Source organism: Populus euphratica, unplaced genomic scaffold (genome assembly GCF_000495115.2).
Source record: "Populus euphratica unplaced genomic scaffold, PopEup_1.0 scaffold318.1, whole genome shotgun sequence".
Classification (NCBI taxonomy): domain Eukaryota; kingdom Viridiplantae; phylum Streptophyta; class Magnoliopsida; order Malpighiales; family Salicaceae; genus Populus; species Populus euphratica.
This window is the reverse complement of record NW_011500003.1, coordinates 103,485-120,625: the sequence shown is the minus strand read 5'-3', so window position 1 is coordinate 120,625 and position 17,141 is coordinate 103,485. Positions and strand designations below refer to the sequence as shown.

The following is a 17,141-nucleotide window of genomic DNA, read 5'->3' as shown; positions in this document are numbered from 1 at the left end:
TTTTTTTTTTATAAACATTCTACAAATCTAGTAAAGATATAAAATATTATAAAAATAATAAATATATATAATAAAACTTGAATTCTAATAATTGGGCCACAGCCTCTACGCTCCTAACCCTTTCTTGTTCTCAAAGAAAGATGGCACGTTGAACACGTCCTTAACGGGTTATGTGTTGAGATTATGTATATTAAATTTTTAATTTTCTTAAAAAAATAATATCATTTTAAATAATAAAAATATGATTTTTCTACTGTTAACGACCAGGTTAGATTTTGGATTTACATATTATATTATATTATGAAGAATCCATTTAGAAATATGATAACTTCGTTTTTAGATTTGCTTAAAAATATATTTATCTTATAAAAAAACATGAAACTGATATATTATTTTATTTTTTTCATAATTTTTTTCAATTTTTTCAATTATATCGGCTATTTTTGGTACATTAAGGCATGACTATGCCTATTCCTTACTAATAATATTACCTTTAGGGTTTTGTTTTTTTTTAATTTATATTTAATAAGCAGAATTTAAGGATTTATTTGAGATTGTGGTAATTGTTATGATTTAAAATATTTTTAGTTTAAAAATTTATTAAGATAATATTATTTTATTTTTGAGATTAATATATTAAAATAATTTAAAAATATAAAAAATATTATTTAAAAAAAAAAAACAGAACAGTCTTTTAATTATTTTTTTTTTTGTAACGGGGCTTCACCGTGTTCAAAGGCTCTAATGCATCTGGAATCTTGGTAGCTATGTGAATGGGACCATAGTACGGTTCTTACAGTTGGCGCATCAACAAGGCAGCAGCACCGTGTTTGTGAATCTTAACACAAATGTGGGCATTTTACGATATTTTATAGAGGGACGTTTAAAGAATGATAGATTGTTTTTTAAATTGTTTTTTATTTTAAAATTTATTAAAATAATATTTTATTAATATTTTTTAAAATTTATTTTTAATTTATTACAATAGCAAATGTGTCCTTTATCTTGGAAAAATCTTAATTTAGTGCAGAAATTTATATAATCATTACCAATTCAATCTTAGACAGTATATTTATAAATTCTGTCAATTAGATCCTAAATGGTATAAATTTTTTTTTATAAACATTCTACAAATCTAGTAAAGATATAAAATATTATAAAAATAATAAATATATATAATAAAACTTGAATTCTAATAATTGGGCCACAGCCTCTACGCTCCTAACCCTTTCTTGTTCTCAAAGAAAGATGGCACGTTGAACACGTCCTTAAAGGAAGTACATGTATCCCATATCATGTTTGGATAACATATTGTCTTAGCAGACTGATTCTACGATTTTATCAAAAAAGAAAGAAGAAAAAGAGTGGAAGATGGCGTTTAAGATACAACAAGAGTTGTATGAGTAGATGATGATGTGATTTGGATTGTTCAATGCACCTTTATTTGGTTCATGCACCAGGTGTTGAAACCATTTATAGGCATAGTCGTGCTAATTTGGAGCACCTGCAGGCTATTTTTGGTACATTAAGGCATGACTATGCCTATTCCTTACTAATAATATTACCTTTAGGGTTTTGTTTTTTTTAATAAGGTTCGTAGGTTGATCAAGCCAAGGTGGTAACTATTTTGGATATCCCACTCCCAATAACATTTATGATATCAGGATTTTGGTAGAATAATTTTATTCAGAAAATAACTAGCAGTGTGGCTAGGGTTCTTCAATGGCCCCTTTTGGTGAATTCTATCTTCTTCTTTTTCGAGTGTGGCTAGGGTCTTCAATGGCCCCTTTTGGTGAATTCTATCTTCTTCTTTTTCGAGTGTGGCTAGGGTCTTCAATGGCCCCTTTTGGTGAATTCTATCTTCTTCTTTTTCGAGTGTGGCTAGGTTCTTCAATGGCCCCTTTTGGTGAATTCTATCTTTTTTTTGTGTTCCAAGCCACCCATCGATCTTTATACTTCGTAAATTTGTTTATTAGGAATTCTTCTTAGTTTATCCAATTCGCTTTCCCATTCAGGTATGCTTCTTCCATACAAAAAAGAACCCAGTACAACTAGAGCCAGTGGTAGGCCTTTGGCATATTTTCACTACTTGATCTGAGATCTCCAAGTAATCTATAGGAGGATGAGAATTTCTGAAGGCATGCCAACAGAAAAGCATAAGGGCATCATCACAACATAATTCCTTCACCCTAAGTAAGCGTTCCACCCCGTGAACAACTAGCAAACGTTCATCTCTAGTTGTTATGATAATTTTGCTTCCCAAGGCAAACCAATCTCGCTCTCCAGCTAGTTGTTTGAGTTGGTCCAAATGATCAACATCATCAATGACTATAAGCACCTTTTTATGGCGAAGCCTATCCTTTATAACATTAATTCCTCATCAACACTTCCAAGTACTAAAGTTTTATCCCCTAGAATCTCCAAAAGAAGTTTCTCTTGCAAGTGAACAAGACCATATCTCTTTGAGAATTCTCTAACATTTAAAAGAAAACAACAAGCTTTAAATTGATTAGTAATTAGGTTGTAAACAGCTTTGGCAACAGTTGTCTTACCAATTCCACCAAGTCTACGGATTCCTACCATGTTAGGTTGGTTGCCATTTCATGTAAGGCGTCAACCATTGAGCATTGATTATTAGTAGCCACCATTGTTGAATGAGCTAGAGTTGGTGGCCACTAATGTTGACAACAAACCAAGAAGAGCCTTCATGAATGCCTATAAATAGAGGCATATGTTAAAGAGCAAAACGTGAAGAGTTTTATGAGAATGTGAAGAGAGTAGAGAGAAAGAGAGAGCTGCAAGTGCAGCAAAGAGAGCTCGGAGTAGAGTAGAGAGAAGTGATCTTTCTCCTCTATATATTTGTTTTGTATTTTTTCTCTAATCTCTAATAATATAGACTCTCTCCCGTGGATGTAGACGGTTTTGTCGAACCATATAAATACTGTGTCAGTGTGCTTAGCCCTCCTATAAGCAAATATCAGAATATCACCGATCGGAATTCCCAACATACCATACACACATTACTTGACCCAATATTTAGCATATGAATGAGTTCTTCAATACGTTGATCCAATCCAACTTGGTATGCCGCAACATGTAAGGACGTGTGGTTCAATTGTGTCCATACTTCTTCAACAATTTTCCGAATAAAAACAGCCTCATTCCTGCAAAGTTTTAATTAGCAGAAGAAGATTTAGTATGCTTAGACAGCCATAAATAAGAAAGAACTAATAAGATTTTATTTGTTTGAAAAGGTTAACAAGCCAGGTATCTGATAGGAGCATTACCCCCTGTCTAAATGCCACCCTGACAATTGAGCTGCTTTTGTTAGAGCTTCTCTCCATTGCTTGAGCTGCTCTCCATTAATCCCCAAATAAGTTTCATGGAAATCCAGGGATTCTCCAAAACTACCCTTTTGTTCTTCCACATCTGAAGGATCCACATTATAAAACACAGGCAAAACAACTTGCCCCTTTGATTCTTTACATTCAAGTATCTTCACCAGCTCATCCAGACAATAATAGATCTTGCATAGTTTTCAGAGAATTTGACAAGGGAGATTCTCGAGTCTTCAATAATTTGGTTGAGTTGAGAAGTAATGTGTTCTCCCCTCTCAAGCTTTTCATCGATGAAAGCATTAATTCCTTTGTTGCACAGAGCATGATATAGATGGGCAGTAAAAGTAATGTGGGTCTCTTGGCCCCTGAAAATCAAGAAGACACTGTACATCCAACAATTTGTGCTGTTAAAGGAAGAAGCCATATTGGATTACAAAATTTTAAGGCCGGAAGCTGTTAGAGATTCAGTCAAGAACTTGATTTCTTAATGCAACTTTATCACCGTTTTCCTTTTCTTCGCTAGTTGCATAGCACGCTCCTTCTGAGGGAAAACTTTGAGCGACAGGCCTATGGAAAATATATTAATCAAAAGCCTACAACTACAATATAATGGACAGTTTACTGTCTGATTCCGACAGTTAAAGCATAAATTAACACACCATTGTGGCTCGAGGTGTGGGATAATCACTCGCTCAAAAGCATGTTCAAATCCGACGTTCCGGCCATAGTAATGTTCAAGAATCCTCGTCTTCTAACCTAGTGGAACACCAGCTAAACCTCTACAAGAATAGCTTCTAAAACTTGTGAAGAGAAAAATATTCCTATAATGCTCATAATTTAAATCTTTTTTGTTGGTTAATAATTTCATGAAAGAAGCTCTATGTTCTAGTTTCTTGGAAACCATTCACTACAGGGCAGTTTATTTATTTATTCACTACTGTTTAGACCATTCACTACAGGGCAGTTTATTTATTTTTTAGCGTAAAAGAACTACTGTTTACAAAGAATTCTAGGAGCAGATACAAGCAAGCCTGAATATTAATAAATTGATAAAGAAATAAAGGTATTTTGGAGAAGCATACCTGAATTTTGATGCCAATAAATCTCTACTTCTGTGAAAATCGTCTCTCCTTGAAGCTTTTCCTTCACGCCTAGCAGACAGATTATTTGTCTGCTCCTACGTCTCTGCTTGATGAATTAGAGAAAGCAAGTAAAAGTTACGATATAATAATTAGTGCTATGTGTCCCCCTTTTCTGGGAAGAATTAGAGAACATACCCATTCTCTTCCTAGGAATCTCGCGGAAAGGTTTGCAGGCAACCTTGACCAAGAGATAATTTTAGAGATAGTTTACAAGTGGTGTCCGATAGTTCAGTAGTATTTATATTTTAAAATGTATTTTATTTAAAAATATATTAAAATAATATATATATACACACACATTTGTATCTACAAAAATACAAAAATTAGATTAAAATTACTAGTTAACCCGGTTAAAAACTTAATTATAATTAATTAATTTTTTATTATTAAAATGATATTATTTTGATTTATAAAATAAATTATAATTAATATAAATAATTTAATAATTCAATCAAAACTAATAATCTTAGCGAAACCTTTATCCTGAATTTTTAGCTAAATTAATTGTTTAAAAACTCTAGAACGTGTACCACAATCTACAGTCTTATGGCTTGAAAACCAACAGAATGATCTTTTTTTCTGATGCAATTTTCCCTATATGCATCGAAGAAAAGCTTAAACTGTAATAAAATTATGTGTTAAGGATGGAACAAGTACAAACCAAAAGTAAACAATTACACATCATAGTGGATTTTTCATGGTTCCCTGGAGAAATTTTACTAATATTGAAATGATAAAAAAATTATATAAATTATATATTAAAGTCTTATTTAATACTTTAAATTTTTTAATTGAAATAATTCATTAAATAATATAAGAGTATTTACGATGAAATAATTAAAAATTTAATTCTTATCATATTTATTATATTTGATAAAATTAAACACAAAATAATAATACATTTATGCAAGGAGCTTTAACTTAAAGATTTATTTTATAAATTATATGTGGAGTTCTTACTCAATAAATTTTGAAAAAAATTCAAATCTTAATTTTAAAGTTTCTTTTAGGTTTTTAATAAGTTTTCAAACTCATTTTTATTTAATCTTACTTTACATTACTCTGCTAGAAATTTCGTCGAGCAATTTATAAACCTTCTGGCGCCTGCCAACACTGATTAGTCTTGATGCGGGCGGAGAAGCTGCAGCGCGGGAAAAACAAAAAAAAAAAAAAAAAAAAGAAAAAAAACAAAAACTAATCTTTCCCACCTAATCTTACTTTACAATGTGTTTGTAGGCATCGATAGTCCACTCTGGTCCCTATTGTCGCACCTCTATGAACCTCGCGATAAGCTGCTTTCGTGTGAAAAGAAAAAAGATACGAAAAAATATAAAAGAAAAATTGGTTACTTAATTCAATTGTAACTAGAAGTTCTAACTCTTGATAAAAGAATTTTATGTAAAAGGTTGATTATGTAACACAGAGTAGCATTTTTCTGCGTGTACTGTCTCTCAGTATTCGGACAGAGCAGCTACTTTCCTCTGTTTTGACTCTTGATGAACGAAGTTTTCTCTGTTCTGTAAATTGCTGGCTTTTCCTAGGTTCATCTACAATTGGATTCTTGTCTTTTCATGGGCACTTGACTACTATCCCCATTTCATGGTACTCCACAGCTACCCCTTTTTGAGATGGCAAGAGCGTGTAATTAGGGTTCAATGTCTTTTAGGCTGAAAATGGTGCATTTAGGCAGAAACCCGAAACTTTACCATTGACTTGCATTTGTTACTGATTGCAGGTATGAAGATAGCAAAATTGAATGAAAGAATTCTACCGATTTAAGAAGAGAAATGAAGAAGGTAGAGAGAATAGTTGACAGTTAAGGAAGAAGATGAATATATTCACTGTTTTAGCTACTTCAATGTTTAACAGCTTTTCTAACTACCTAACAGTATTAACAACTCTAATTATTTAATAGTATTTAACTACTTCATTCTGTAATTGCTGCACATGTGGCATGTTCATGATTGTTGATATCTTTATATTCCCCCGCAATCATATGCATGGAGGAACCAAGTATAAAATTGGAGCAATGGTGACGAAACAATGGAGAAAAAAGACCCTTAGTGAGAATGCCAGCGAACTAATCTGCAGAGCAAACATGTTGAACAAGTACCTTTGATAACAAGTTCTATAACAAAGTTATAATCATTTTCAAGATACTTCATCCTAGAGTGTTTACACTAGATTGGAAACGAGAGAAATAGCGGAGATATTATCACAATGAATAAAAAAAGTAATAAGTAATATAATATGCATATCACAAAACAGTCGATGAATCCATGTGAACTCAGTAGTAGCAATAGTAAGAGCTCTATATTCAGCCTCAGCAGACGAGTGTGAGACAATATGTTGCTTCTTAGAAGCCCATGAAATATAACTAGATCATAAGTAAACAACAAAACTAGAAATAGAACAACAATCATTAGGATCATCAGCCTAATAAACATCACTGTATGCATGCAAATTAAGGGTGCCAGGCTAAAAGTGAATGTCATAGTCAAGAGTACCCCTGAGATATCTCAAGATTCATTTCACTACAACAACATGAGATTCCATGAGATTATGCATGAATTGGCAAGCTTGATTGATAGAGAAGACAATGTCAGGACGTGTGAAGGTTAGATACTATAGAGCTCCAACAATACTCCTATATTGTTGCGGACGAGGATAAGGCTTACCATCATTTTTAAGTAGGTGATGATAAGGAAGATAAGGAGTGGCACATGACTTTGAATTTTGTAAATCAACCCGATCAAGCAATTCCTTGATATATTTAGATTGAGATACAAACAAGTCAAAGGAAGAATAAAAAACCTACAATCCCAAAAACTATGTCAACGAGCCTAAATCCTTCATATCAAATTCTTGAGTTAAGGCATCAATAACTGATGTAAGGGGAGATGAATGACTGCCTATGAGAAGAATATCATTTATATAAAGAAGCAATATCACAGTGTCATGAGAGGAATGATGGACAAATAAAAAAGGATTAGCAAGAGAAGCCTGAAATCCCAAGCTAAGTAGGAAACTGGTAGGCTTTTCATTCCAAGCACGAGGAGCCTGTTTTAACCCATATAAGAACTTACAGATTATGTAAACAAAGTCCGGATAAAGCTTGCTTGTAAAATATTATGGTTAAGTCATATACACCTCCTCTTGAAGAATTCCATGAAGAAATGCATTTTTAACATTAAGTTGTCTTAAAATCCAATGAAACTAAGTTGCAAGGGTCAGTACCAACCAAACAGTGGTAGGTTTCACTACAGGACTGAATGTTTCATTATAATTAATGCCCTTTTCCTTATTGAAACCCTTGGCAACAAGGCATGCCCTATGCCTAGCAATAGAGCCATTTGTATTTTTCTTGATACAATAAACCCATTTACAACCTATAAAATTCTTGGCATGTGGGAGGGGAACAAAATCCCAAGTACCTTGGGCTTAAAAAGCATCAATTTCTTCTTGCATAACAGACTACCATGCAGTAATTTTAGAGGCAATCTTAAATGAACTTGGTTCAACTCGAGAAAAGTCAATAAATTAAACAATAGTAGAATAAGCCTTTTTTTTTTAGATACCATTCTTGGACCTGTTTGTCATGGGGTGAAGATTCATAGGGGATAGAGGCAAGACACAAAGATTTTCAGGATAAAAATTAGGATCCTATAGGGTAGAAACTTGTGTAGCAAAACCCAAACCTGACAGAGTTGAAGAAATGATAGGTGAAGGCAATGTATTCAAAGAAGCAGCAGGGCTCATGATGGATGATGAAGTAGAGTACGTAGGTAATAGCGCATTGTGCAATGAAATAAAAGGTCGAACAAGAGGAGATGAATGATAAGGAGAAGAGGAAGCTATAGGCATAGAAGTGTATGAAAATACAGATTCATTAAAGATGACATGATGAGTTGCAAAGCATTTATTAGTAAGAAGAGAAAAACAAATATATCCCTTGTATTGACTTGCATATCCCATAAAATACAGGTGGAAGTTTTAGGCTAAAGTTTGTGAGTATTATAAGGCTTAAGTAGAGGAAAACATGCACAACCAAAGATCTTTAAATGAATGAGGACAGGTATAGAACCATACAGTAAAAGATAAGGGGATTTGAGTTAAACAATTGGATAAGGTATCTAGTTAATCAAATAGATGGAAGTAGTACAAGCATGAAACCAAAATTTAGAAGGTAGATGGGCAGTTTGTAATAAAATGATTGTTGTTTCTAGAATATGGCGATGCTTCCTCTCAACAAAACCATTATGTTCAGGGATGTATGGACAAGATATGTGATGAATAATGCCTTTAGTAAAGAGATAGTGCTTGAAGGAATGATTGAGGTACTCATCATCACCTTCACTCTAAAAAATACGTAGATTGATAGAAAATTAAGTGACCAAGAAAGCATGAAATGAAACAAAGATGGAATAAACTTCTCCTTTATTTCTCATTAGAAAAATCCAAGTGAACCAAATAAATTCATCTGTGAAGTTAATATAGTATTGAAAACCATAAATAGAAATAGTAGGAGAAGAACCCCCCCACATCACTATAAATGACTTCTAAAAGTGTTGTAGACTTGATTGCTGGATAAAAGAAAGGAAAGTTTTACAAATTTGCCTTCTAAACAAGTAGTGCAGACAGATTTGAAATGGTCTGTAGTAAAAGGAATCTTAGATTGATGTAAAAGGGCTAAAGTGATTTTATTAGAAGGATGGCCAAAATACTTGTGCTAGAGACTTGTTTTTACTTGGTGACTAAGATAGCAGAATTGATTCATTAAAAGAAAGAAGGACTGTGATAGTTGAGAGTGTGGGGTAGATAAAGGGATAGGATATAAACCATCTTTACACAGTCCCTAGAGAAGAACCCTCCTTGTAAGCTGTCCAGATTGCAAAAACCAAAGGCATCATAAATAAATTGGTAATATTTATCTTTACATAACCCATAAACTGATAGCAAGTATTGTGATAGCTTAGACACATGCAGAACTTGTGGTAATTTGAATGAGCACTATGAAACATCTAGAATAGAAGAACCAACATTATAAATGCTCAAACCTAAACCATCTGTAGTAGCAATTGTATTTGATCTTTTGAAAGGAGTGGCTAGTTTAAGTTGAGCTAAATCAAAAGTCATATGAGTGGTTGCTCTAGTTTCAATAACCCAAAATTGCTCAGTGGAAGTAGAAGAAGGAAAATTTACATGCATTGCACTAAGATTAGTAGAAGGTGGTCTACCTAATTAGGAAAAATTGCCTCTGTGATAGCATTGGATAGCAAAATGGAAAAATTTCCAACAAATCTGACATTGAATTGAATAGGCAAAAAAAAAGAGATTGATTATGTCGTTGATAGCAATCAGTAGCTACATAGCCTTTTTTGCTACAGATTTGACAGATAGGAATGTCAATACTAGGACCAAGGATTCCAGGACTAGAAGAAGAAACTTGATAAGGGTGTGGACTAGATTGATAATGGCCACAACTTCTTCCATGTCCTTTAAAATAAAAGCCTTTATTGTTAGAGTAGCCATTATTGGTAAACGTGGCATTAGGATCATTAAAATCACCCGTGGAACCATGAAAACCTCCATGATGACCATTAAAACCCCCCATTGAATCTAGATGAAAGGTGAGAAAATGGGAAGGTCTTCAAGCTTAAAAAGTATCCTTGAATTGAAAATGAGAATGAGAAGGAGAAGATCCTGCATCAAGAACAAGAGCCTTACTTTGAAATGTCTGATTTTAAGCCAACATTGCAGAAATAAAAGGAGATGTAGACCAAGTGTGCTCAAGAGAGGCTTTTTTAGCAAGTAACTGAGATAAAAAAATCTTTAAGAGACACTATACTATCTTTGCCTCTAATCATACATCTAAAAGTGTTGTAATAAGAAGGCAAGCCATTAAGAGACAATATCACAATGTCATCATCCTTAAAAGAAACTCCTGCTGTAGAAAGATGATCTATTGCATCTTTAATTTTTTATAAATAGTGAGAAATTGGTTCTAATCCCTTCTTAATATTCTGAAGCTCACTTTTCATCTGAAAAATATGAGCTTTGGTGACTATAGAGAATCGATCCTTCAGCTGAATCTGTATATTATAAGCACTGACACATCCAATAACATAAGAAATTGTAGTAGAGGAAAGAGTGGTAATGAGAAGTTGCATTAATGCTCGATCATGCATTTTCCACACCTGATAGTCATCAGTTTTAGTTCCGTCAAGGTTAGAGTTTACATTAAATCGACTAGGAAACTGCGTATAACCATCAACAAAACCTAAAATACTATGACTTTCAAGAAAGATTTGCATCTAAAAGTGTCATGTGAGATAATTGGTATCATCAAGCTTAATTGTCACAGCAGTAGCAACTGTAAAAAGTAAGGAAGTTATAGGAGATTAGACGATCTAGAGTTGAGAAGATGTCACCATTTTTGTTTTTAGAATGCAAAAAAAATAGAGAAACAATTGGAAAGAATTATTCGTTGATGAAAGAAGAAATAGAGATAGAGCAGGATGTGCGGAAGCATCAGATGAAGAATACAACTCTAATACTATATAAAGATAGCAAAATTGCATGAAAGAATTCTAGAAATTTAAGAAGAGAAATGAAGAAGGCAGAAAGAGCAGTTGATAGTTGAAGGAAAAAGATGAATATATTCACTGTTTTTCATTAACTGATTTTACATTATTGAAGATGTATTTATAACACAAGTTATAGGCGTAAACCAGCTTCTTTCTTCGATGTTTAACAACTTTTCTAATTGTTTTTAACTGCCTATCAATATTAACAACTTTAACTATCTAACAATATTTTAACTATTTCATCCTATAATCACTTGACATGTGGCATGATTCTGATCGTTGATATATTTACAGCAGGCCCCTGTGTTTCTGTTAGTCAAGTTTAATATAAATATTATGGAGTTTCTTTTCTTGAAAAGTTACAAGTATAACTAGTAGACAAGTCAAATTCCAAGAAAAAGTTTATTCATATCAAAATATTTATCTAACAAAAATAATTATAATTTTTTTATTTAATCATTAAAACCATTTAAATTTTATTAGGAGATTCCACTGATTTTATTTTGTGAAGATTAGGTTAATAGCTAGCATCACATAAGGTTGGAAAGACCTTAAAATGATTTCTAAAAGATACTATTTTTTTTAGATTTGTTATTTTCTTGTTTAATTAATGATTTTCAATTGGGATTTTGGGTTTTGTTTTTATTTCTTATATCTCTTTATGAATTCTGATTTTTGTTTCCTTAAAGTTTAGCTTTAGACATAAATTTAACAAGCTTTAATCATCATTCATCAGGCAAGTACCAGATAATATAGTTTCAATAATAAAATAGAACGCTAGGGTTTTTTTTTACCTTTTATTTGAATTTTTTTTTATTTTTTGTTTTTTAATTTCTACTATAACTAGGTACGGTTGCATGAGTTAGATTCTTATAAGAAACCTGGGATTATATATATATATATATATATCCTAAAATTAAACTTTTAACCTAATAGAGTCCATTTCTATGCTTGCCTTATCTCAACATCAATAACAAATAAAAAGCAAAAATCACCATTGTCATCTTTCCCAATAATGTTACCATTTTCAATTTAAATGCAAGTTACTTGTATGTTCAATCCTTAGAGAATTGTATCCTCGCATTAAGAAAGCCTTAAATCTATCTCTTGAAAAGTTGTACCATCATACTAGGAAGACAAAATAATCCCTTAGAGAATTGTGTTATATATTAAGGAGACCTTAGACCCATCCTTTGAAGAGTTGTGCTATCATACTAAAGAGAAGTCTATCACTTGAAGAAATGTGTTATCATACTAAGAAGAACTTAAAGAGTTGTGTTATCGCACTAGAAAGATTAAGTCAATTCTTTGAAGAATTGTATTATCATACTAGAAAATCCTCATATCCATCATTTTATTGGATAATTGTGTTATCATATTAGAGAGATCACTCATTAGTCCCTTTCAAAAAGAGTTATGTTATCGCATTAGGGAGACAAAGTTCAACCATGTGAGAATTGTGCCATCACAATAAAAATGCCTCAAACCCATCCATTTCTTAGAGAGTTGACGAGAGGCCTTTAGGTCATTTTGACATTGCATTGGAAAGATTGGTGTGAGACCTTTAGGCATCACTTAGAGATTGTATTCATCTGAGATTACACTAAAGAGTGGGGGATCCAAGATTCATCCCTAAAAAATTGGCAAGAGACTCTTAAGGCTCACCTAAATAAAATAAAAACATATTGTTATTTTGAACAACTCATACATGTATTAGAAACTTGCACTAATTGCCTAATCAAAAACTCTGATGCAGAGGAACAAACTTCCACTTTCCTTTAGATAGTTCCCAAATATACTTCACAAGTTTTATGGTTTGAACTAGTATTCCTCTCGTACTTGTTGAAATATTTTCTAAATCTTGATACTCTAACTATATTTATGAAATTGATAATCGCATAGCTTAGATTTGCTCCTTACAAAGCCTATAAGAATGTAGAAGAAATCATACTTTGACTTGAAAAGATCAAATTACTGCATAGCCTTTTGATTATTTCCTAAATAGTGAACATCTAGTTTTCATTGTAAACCAACCATGCATTCTAATATAATTTGGAACATTATTGATCTTTAAAATAGTTTTTCTTTCTAAAGGAACTTTCTCAGTACCATCAACAAGAGCAAAAGAAAGTGCATCATCATCTTTTTAATTGAGTAATGCCAAAAGAGTTATGTAGAGCTCTCTTCTTAGATAGTATAATAATACTATAACATGATATTAATTTAGTATAGAAACCACTAAAATCCATAATAGAGCTTGTCTCCATGTTGTTGTACCAGATTTTTTAGGCCTGATTTTTCTCTTAAATGGCTAGCACTTTCTTAGTAAGGATTTATATTTGGATGACGAGCTATTAGAAGTTTGGTTAGGAAGAAATATTCGCTATGACAGGGAGGCCTATTATATATTCTATTTCAAGAGTGTCATGATTATTTACTATTAATGGTGATTAGAAATGTCAATAAATCAATTTTGGAAGAAAAATTAATGGTTTTGTTATTAGGTTTCCACAACAATAACAATGACAATATTCTTAAAATATCCAAGTAATTTAGAAATAAAACTTATATATTAGATAATTAATTAATGTTTTTACTTTAGCAATCTAATTTATTTTTCCTAACCAAGAGAGTTGGTAGCTAATAAGTCAATATCGTTTGGCAAACTGATACATACAAAAGGTTTAATAATTTGATAGATTTAGAGATTTTTTTTATGTTTAAATAAGTATTTTTGTACAGATAAAATACAAAAGATATTTTATAAAAGATATCCTTAATATATATATATATATATATATATATATATATAATAGTTAATAGTTAATGATTCCATTATCTCTCCATAAACTTTCAAAAGATGTAATGTAAATAAAACTTCTAAAAGATGTGATGTAGATAAGCGCAACAAATAATGAGTTAGCAAAGGCCGGCCGTATGTAATGTTTTATGAGCATTATATGCATAGACCGAAACTGAGAAGAATCTCTACCAAACTTGCTTTATAAATTGTTTCTTTTGTGGCAGATAATGCCATGTTATTTTAGGAAGAAAACGAAATTCGATGGACAAGTGAAGTCATGCAAGAACATGATGCAAGCTGCTGCAGGGACCAGCTTGACTCCACATTTTTCTGTCGAGGACCCCAGTACTTGGCATCGCCAAGATGTGCTAAAGCAAGTATAATAGTTCAAAATATTTATGGGAGATTCTTGATAACCATTTTTACAGGGGGGACTACTTTGTTAATCCATCAGTTAGCTTCTGAATATTTTGTTATTTTTTAAAATTTTATGATTTTTATTATTTTGATTTTTTCTACCTTGGTAAGGTCACTTTCAAGCTTGTATATATATATATATATATATAAAGACATGTAATGTAGGACTCCCGGAAAAGCAGACTTCATATGATTAATCAATATTTCAAAAATAAAATAAAATTTCAAAGTGTTTTTTTTTGTGTGTTTTAACCATATTTCAACCTTCTTTGACTTTTCTATGCTTGCTGTTGTCCTTGGTGCACGTCCTCCTCCATCACTTCTTATTTAACTTTTGATATTTCTAAGAGGATCCATGTAACCAGCGACGGTCGAGAAAGTGTTCAAATTATAGAGTGGCTTTATTTTTATTATTTGCATATGTTTTTTGCTTGATGGATGAGGTTGGTGATAAAACTATTTAAACCATTGGAAGAGGCCTTTTATTAAGTCTAGATTGACAGACTAATTTTATTTTGAATTTTATTTTCCTTTATATTTTAGGATTTTAATATTATTAGATAATAGATATTGATTTTCTCGCCTTTTCAAAAGAATTGTAAATCTCTTAAAGAGATATGCTGTAATATTATTAGATAATAGATATCGAATTTAAATGTACTTGAAAACATAAAAACACCCTTTTGTATGGAAACAATTTGTCTCAAAAAATATATAAAAAATAAAATAATATTAAATATACAAAAAGAAAACAAGTGTCTCAAATAATGCCCTACAAGTGGTACTTTTCGGGCCCTACCGTTCCCCTTAATATCCCAGCCCTCTATATATTAATTAGTCCTCTCACAAATTACAAGGCCCCACTGTCCTATAACCAGCCTAGCTATTTAGGATTCAAGGAAGAATGGCTTATTTTTCCTTTGATGCTTCAGCGTTCTTCTTCTTCTTCTTAGGTTTTGTAATTCATCCCATTTTAAACAGAGCCGTGGCATGGGGACCTGTTGACCCTACAAATGGTTTCATTTCTCTCCCACTAAATCTATCATACTACCATATTCAGAAGCCTTACGATGTTCCTGAAGATCAGCGTTATAGCTTTGTCAACGGAGTTCATAGATGCTGGGTTTACTCCACGGACAAGCCTCATACTCTTACTAGTCAAACAAAACCTCGTACTGAGATAGCTATACAGGTAAGACCAGCTGTAGCAAAATATTAAACACTATCTACACACTACACACAAATATAATTTTAAATCGGGTAAAATAATGGAGATGGTCATTTATTTAATTCCTTTCATGGAACATAAACCCAGTACACCCAAGTCGCCTAGGCGATTGAGATTAATAAAAATACTTCTTTTTTATTACCTAGGCGATTGAGATTAATAAAAATACTTTTTTTTTTATTTGGAAGGTTTATTTGATCTTTTTTTTTTCTTGCTACAAGGGAGAGATTCGAACGCACAATAACTCATCAAAAGAGAAACATGGGTGCTATCGAGCCACAAAGCTCATTGCAAGGCTAGTTATTTAATTTTTTTAAATTCTATTATAAAAGATAGTTTTTTGAGCTATAATCCCATATCATTACAATTTGATCTTCAAGATACATATATCAAATATACACTTGATCTCGGACTATACTTTATATATATATATACATACAGGCGCGCGTATTTACGAGATCCAAGACTTTTGTATTTAATTATTTTTTTACTTAGATTTGGATTATTCTTTGTTATGTTGGTTTTAACCTCTTTCTAAACGGTTTGGGTGTTATTTTTTTATTAGATTATTTAACTAATAGCTAGAAGCTACATATTGAACAGAACTTTAAGTTTTTAACCTGCATAAGAGGTTAAGACCCTTGTTTTCTTGCATGACGACGACATGGTAATTGAACTAAATTAGTTTAGCTTGGCAGCTCTGTTTTGTGTGGAGGCAAACCTGCATACTAGGGCTGTTGCTCTGTTCTTGTGGATCTTTGGCCTCTTCTTCTTCTTCGTTTGGTTCTTTCGCTACATCTGTGTGTTTTTGCAGATTTGTAACTCCTCATTCCCGTCATGTTTTGGCGTTTTAATACATTTCCCTAGTTATATATATATATATTTATATATATATATATATATATATATATAAACTAAACTAACCAAGATTGCTTAGTCATTGTTCTTCTTGTAGGGATATAACTATTCATCCGGGGTTTGGCAATTTGAAGGATACGGGTTCGTGCCCTATGGAACATCAGGCGTGTGCATTATGCAAGTTTTTGGAGCTAGTGCTCCTCATGCTACAACCCTAATGGTTAGGGTTTACAATGGCTCGCTCATGTACTATAAAGGTCCAGTCTTGGTTCCAAACATCTATGACCAATGGTTTCGTCTAAATGTTATTCATGATGTTGACTCGGCAAAGGTAAAGGTTTACATCAATGGCACCCTTAAAATAGAGGCAGATGGCCGTGGGGGCACATCTCATGCCTTCAAATGTGGTGTTTATGCCCAAAATAATGATTCCTATTACATGGAGTCTCGTTGGAAGGGGATCAAAGTATTGAAAATATGTGATTGATTATTATGTATCCTTGATTTCTCATGTTGAGAAATATAGAAATAAAAGGCAGTATGTTCTTCTTGCCAGCCAGATATTATATATTTGTGGCTCGATTTTCATATGTACACGTATAGCCTAATTATGAATGATTGGAAGAGCAATATGATACTAAATTTTTGTTCTAGTGAATTTTCAAAGTAATTCAAGATTAATTAATTCCAAATTACAACTAGTTTAAGTAATTTAAGGCCAATTCTTACTTTAGTTTAATCATCATGGAACATGAATTAATGAAGACA

The 17,141-nt window shown here is 32.2% G+C and overlaps 1 protein-coding gene and 1 long non-coding RNA gene across 3 annotated transcripts; one reads left to right on the top strand and one right to left on the bottom strand.

Moving 5' to 3' along the window:
* Positions 1–2,939: 2,939 nt before the first annotated feature.
* On the bottom strand, positions 2,940–4,686 carry LOC105140976 (uncharacterized). 2 transcript variants are annotated; one of them, XR_845279.1, is made up of 4 exons: positions 4,616–4,686; positions 4,421–4,523; positions 3,288–3,905; positions 2,940–3,164 (listed from the first exon to the last, which is right to left on the bottom strand). It is a non-coding gene; the product is annotated as an uncharacterized LOC105140976 (long non-coding RNA). The 2 variants fall into 2 exon arrangements; XR_845278.1 differs by having other exon boundaries at positions 4,421–4,674.
* A 4,023-nt stretch (positions 4,687–8,709) lies between these two features.
* On the top strand, positions 8,710–16,860 carry LOC105141011 (citrate-binding protein-like). The gene is made up of 4 exons (XM_011048075.1): positions 8,710–8,817; positions 14,095–14,243; positions 15,269–15,479; positions 16,471–16,860. The coding sequence occupies exons 1-4, from the start codon at positions 8,710–8,712 to the stop codon at positions 16,858–16,860; spliced, it is 858 nt and encodes a 285-aa protein (XP_011046377.1).
* Positions 16,861–17,141: the final 281 nt, after the last annotated feature.

Coding starts and splice junctions, on each gene's coding strand:
- LOC105141011 (XM_011048075.1), top strand. CDS start 8,710: ATGGCGATGCTTCCTCTCAACAAAACCATTATGTTCAGGGATGTATGG. Junction 8,818..14,094: donor TGCTTGAAGGAATGATTGAG/GTACTCATCATC, acceptor CTTTTGTGGCAG/ATAATGCCATGTTATTTTAG. Junction 15,480..16,470: donor GTACTGAGATAGCTATACAG/GTAAGACCAGCT, acceptor TTCTTCTTGTAG/GGATATAACTATTCATCCGG.